General features: G+C 38.6%; 1 protein-coding gene across 1 annotated transcript; it reads right to left on the bottom strand.

Annotated features, from left to right (window-relative positions):
• Positions 1 to 331: 331 nt before the first annotated feature.
• LOC132861466 (uncharacterized) lies at positions 332 to 3,152 on the bottom strand. Its single transcript, XM_060893001.1, has 4 exons — positions 3,103 to 3,152; positions 1,887 to 1,931; positions 1,643 to 1,776; positions 332 to 1,060 (listed from the first exon to the last, which is right to left on the bottom strand). The coding sequence occupies exons 1-4, from the start codon at positions 3,149 to 3,151 to the stop codon at positions 332 to 334; spliced, it is 957 nt and encodes a 318-aa protein (XP_060748984.1). The 5' UTR covers position 3,152.
• Between the last annotated feature and the right edge of the window lie 1,131 nt (positions 3,153 to 4,283).

Here is a 4,283-nt window from a genome sequence, read left to right as displayed (position 1 = left end):
GTCCAAAGCCAAAACATAAGCATGTAACGTGTAAACAGAGAAGATGGCAGAGGAAAGGTGAAGATGGTACATCACTTTATATTGGAGAGACACTAGAGCTCATATTTTGTTGATGTACTTATTTGTCAACTTTGACCAATAGGGGGCGCCCTAGTGGACAGACCAGCTTGCGTAACTTCCACACAGTCATACGTCAAGTTAACAATATTGCTTCACATTTATGTTTGATGATGTTTAAAAATTTGGACGATGCGCTGACTGAACACGCAGCATCGTCCTTAGTTAAAAGCATTATAACCTCAGGATGACTACATCCTGATCACGTGTTTATTTATTTGGTGTTGGGGGAAGGGTAAGAAAAGCGAGCTGGGTTGTACAGCTCTGATTGGACGTCATATGGATACAGAGAACCGTAGAAGGGGTAGGCGGGTTTCTTAACGATGGGAGCGGGTGGAGCTGGCGTCTCCACCTCCACCTCCTCTTCATCCTCTCCAGGTTCAGGCACAGGTGGAGGGGGCAGAAATTTACCCTTCATAGGGCGGGGAGGTTTGTCGATAAGACAGTCGGGGTCCCAGTAGGGGTCACAATCGTACTCCATTCCTTTATGGATTACCGGTGCGGGAGGTGGTGCAGGGGCAGGGCCTTTAACCGAGATAGGTGGAGGAGGTGGTGGGCCTTGTAGCTTACAGCTGGGATGGTACCGGGGGTCACAGAGCACAGGTACTGCCCCTGTTGGCAGGTACACAATGTGAGGCTTACACAGTGGATCTTTGGCGTTACACAGGTAAATAACATCAGCCTGGGAGGGGACCAAGGGGGCGGGGCCTTTTACAACAGCAGGGGGTGGGGCAGGGGTTTGCTTAATGACAGGAGGAGGAGCAGGGCCTTTTACAGAGGAAGGAGGAGGGGGCAGCTTGCAGTGTTTGTCTTTGGACGGGTCACATCTGGGCAGCATCGGCACACCCAGCTTGCTCTGGAAGGTGGCAGCATCAGGACCATGCACTTGCTCCAGGTGTCTCATCTGCTGATACAGCATTCGGATCCGGTCGATCTCATACAGCTAGGCAGGGAGACAGCTAATTCAGAGACAGCCTTTCGCTCTTTTACCAATTTAATCAACACCTGAATTTATGTACTTTTTTAGTTATAAGTTAGTTTTAAGTTATAAATCTTGCTATCTTCGGTGGAACCAATTGTTGTAAGGCTAACCAGCTAGCTGTTATTTTAATGCTGCTATTACTTAGCTATATGTTTGTGCTTAGCTACTCCAATAACAGTCCCTCGCTGTAACTTAACCATATTTATTAGCTAGAACACGCTAGCCAGTTTTAGTGCCTCATAAATTATGTTTAATAGGTGGTTTAAGTGATACAGAAAATATAACACTGCGTAGCTGCTTGGTCTCCACAGTCAAAGTAAACTACCACTGTTTGTGTGTGGATTCACATTGAGAGCTGAACTTTGGAGCTGATGGTATACCGGCAAAGTTCTGCCTGTACCAGCTGTCTGTTGCAAGAATACGGAATATCAACGTACCACTTGGCTGTGCTACATATATGCTAGCTAGCTATAGAACTGGAATTGCTATGCAGTGAGTTTGTAGGAGTTGATTTTTGAAGTTTTTCTCAGGGTCACTGCTTACCCCCTCTGTGTGACCGATGCTGCTATAGTAGCGATAGTAAGACTGGAAGTCAGGATACTGCCTGTGCCAGCGCGGGTCCGCGTTCCGCCGAGAGCGTGAGAGAAAACCATTAGCCTGATCCGCATCTATACCCACTGTAGTCGATTTTGAAGGAGAGATAATCATGAATGTCGCCTCAGTTACTGAAGACTGTATAAATACGCTATAGTGTTTTGATGTGGAGGTCTGATAAGAAGGTGTTTACCTTCTGGTTTGATGTTGTCGTGCAGCGACTTCGCGTCTGACCATCCTGCATAGCAGTTAGATTACAGTAACACACAAGTTACATTACAATAATATGCATTAGGTTACAGTAAAAATTATGTTATAGTAACACATCTGGTTACAGTAACACCAATAATAGTAACACATCAAGATACAGTAGAATACAAATCATGTTACAGTAACACATCGCTTTAAAGTAACATGCAAATCATGTAATAGTAACACATCTGGTTACAGTAACATCAACAATATTACAGTAACACATCGGGATACAGTAGAAAACAAATCATGTTACAGTAACATACCAATAATGTTACAGTAGCACATGCAGTTCTAGTAACATAGAAATCATGTGACACTAACACATCAGGTTAGAGGACCACAACAATCACGTTAACGTAACGCATCCAGTTACAGAACACACACAAATTCAGTAACCCAAGGATCAGATTGAAGTGTTTCTAAATCTGCGTTAATCCCCTATGTATAAGAATTTACAACATTGCTGTATTGCTCATTTCTTCATTTCAGGTTTCTATTAGCATTGTTTCTGAAACAAGAAATTGGCTTTGAATCCAGTCAAAAAAAAAACAAGGCTACTAAGCTTTGCCATTCTCCTTATAAGGCAACTTACGTAGTATAACAAGGTAGGATTTTACTGCAGGGTGTCAGGTTGGTTTAACTCACTGAAGTAAATGAATGTTTTAATATAAGTAACAAAATTTATTAATTTGATAAAGTTTTTTTTTAAACTCAAGTTCAACTTTCTTTTTCGAAGCTGAGCTAATAAATTAAATGGACATCTACTACTCACTTGATTAAAATGTGAAGGAGAACCAGATACTTTCAGTAACACAAATTGTTCAAGACAACTGGAAGTAAAGTGTTTGGGATAAAGAGCTCTGTCCCTTTAACACCAACAACATGTTTATAACACATAACACCCATGTCGACTTTTTATAATGGGTTCAAGGCTGTGAATAAAGGTTGCAAGCTTTGTACTACTGATTGTAATGATGTCAAGACCATTGAAGAACATTCAGGGTTCTGACTAGTTAAGCTGAAACATAAAACTCTTATTTTTTTCAATTGCATGAATCACGAATAGATTTTTTTTTGTATTATTAGTTCTATTAATAGAATGGGTTAAACCCAAAAATCTTAGGAACTCAAAAATCAGTGTAATTAATACTCACGTGGCAGCAGCATGATGCAACACAACACACAAAGGAGCCTCAGGACCATGATGGCTGTGTGGACACATACACACATGAATATCTTAATTATAGTCATTCTGAGGACCTGTGCAGCTATATGGCTAAAGCAAACCACAAGCTTATAATATAATGTACCAGAAATCACATTCGAGAAGCACTAGACAACCCCTTTTAGACTAACCTATTGGTAAAAGCATAAGCATGTTTTAGATGCTTTAATGAGCCCAAGAAGAAAACAGAAACGTTCTTTTAGCTGCTCCTTTGATTCGCCTCAGAACAGAAGCGTTAAGTACCTTCAGTGTGAGTGTGTGTAAAAAGCTATAACTATCACTGGAGGGCAGGAAAAATTCATCTGTAAATTTAACAAAAGGGGCAACAAAAAATGAATCAATACAGACTGCCGGTGGCTTAGTATTATTATTTATTTATTTATTTATTTATTTATTTATTTATTTTCATCTGATGTTTCCAATTTATGACATACAAATTGTATACATGTTAGATCTTGATTAAACTGGTGTTAGTTGCTATGAACAATGTACAAATATATCTAAAAAAAAATCCACATTATTTTAATTTACATTTAGCTGAAAACATGTTTCAGATTTTGCTTTCATTATTCAGTATTTGTCTGAAAAGTAGATTCATAAACAGGCGGTGAAAAGAACATTTCTTCAGGAAAAAGTTGCTTTTTTTAAACTACTAATAATAACAACAATTAAAACAACATTAATAATAATATTAATAATAATAATAATACATTAATTAATACATTTTTATTTTAAAAGACTCCAAAGTTCTGAGAAAAAAATTATAATACAAAGAAAACTCCAATATGATGAAGAAAAACTCTTACAAAATGTATTTATTAAAATGTGAAACAGTGAAGAAGAAATGAGGAGAGAAAGAGAGGAAAGGGTGAGAAAGGAGAAACAGATTACAGAGGATGGAGAAATGGTACAGGAAGGATCATTAAAGCATGGCATGGCTTCAAGGTCTCCTCAAATTAACTTTAGTTTAAGTTTTAAATGCAATTTAAGATTCCATTGTCACTGATGGCTTTCCAGAAGGAACCCAATTTCTTTTTATTGTAGTAAGGGAATGTTTTAGTATACCTTAATATTTTATATGAGAGCATTAAAAATAAAAACCTTCCAGCA

Source organism: Tachysurus vachellii, chromosome 18 (genome assembly GCF_030014155.1).
Source record: "Tachysurus vachellii isolate PV-2020 chromosome 18, HZAU_Pvac_v1, whole genome shotgun sequence".
Taxonomy (NCBI): domain Eukaryota; kingdom Metazoa; phylum Chordata; class Actinopteri; order Siluriformes; family Bagridae; genus Tachysurus; species Tachysurus vachellii.
The sequence above is the reverse complement of the archived record's forward strand: the minus strand, read 5'-3'. Positions and strand labels throughout refer to the sequence as shown.

Bases quoted from the DNA above. Each gene is read 5' to 3' on its own strand.
- LOC132861466 (XM_060893001.1), bottom strand. From the start codon at position 3,151: ATGGTCCTGAGGCTCCTTTGTGTGTTGTGTTGCATCATGCTGCTGCCA. The intron at 1,777-1,886 runs GTAAACACCTTC...AATCGACTACAG, and splicing joins CGACAACATCAAACCAGAAG to TGGGTATAGATGCGGATCAG. The intron at 1,061-1,642 runs GTAAGCAGTGAC...CTCCCTGCCTAG, and splicing joins GCATCGGTCACACAGAGGGG to CTGTATGAGATCGACCGGAT.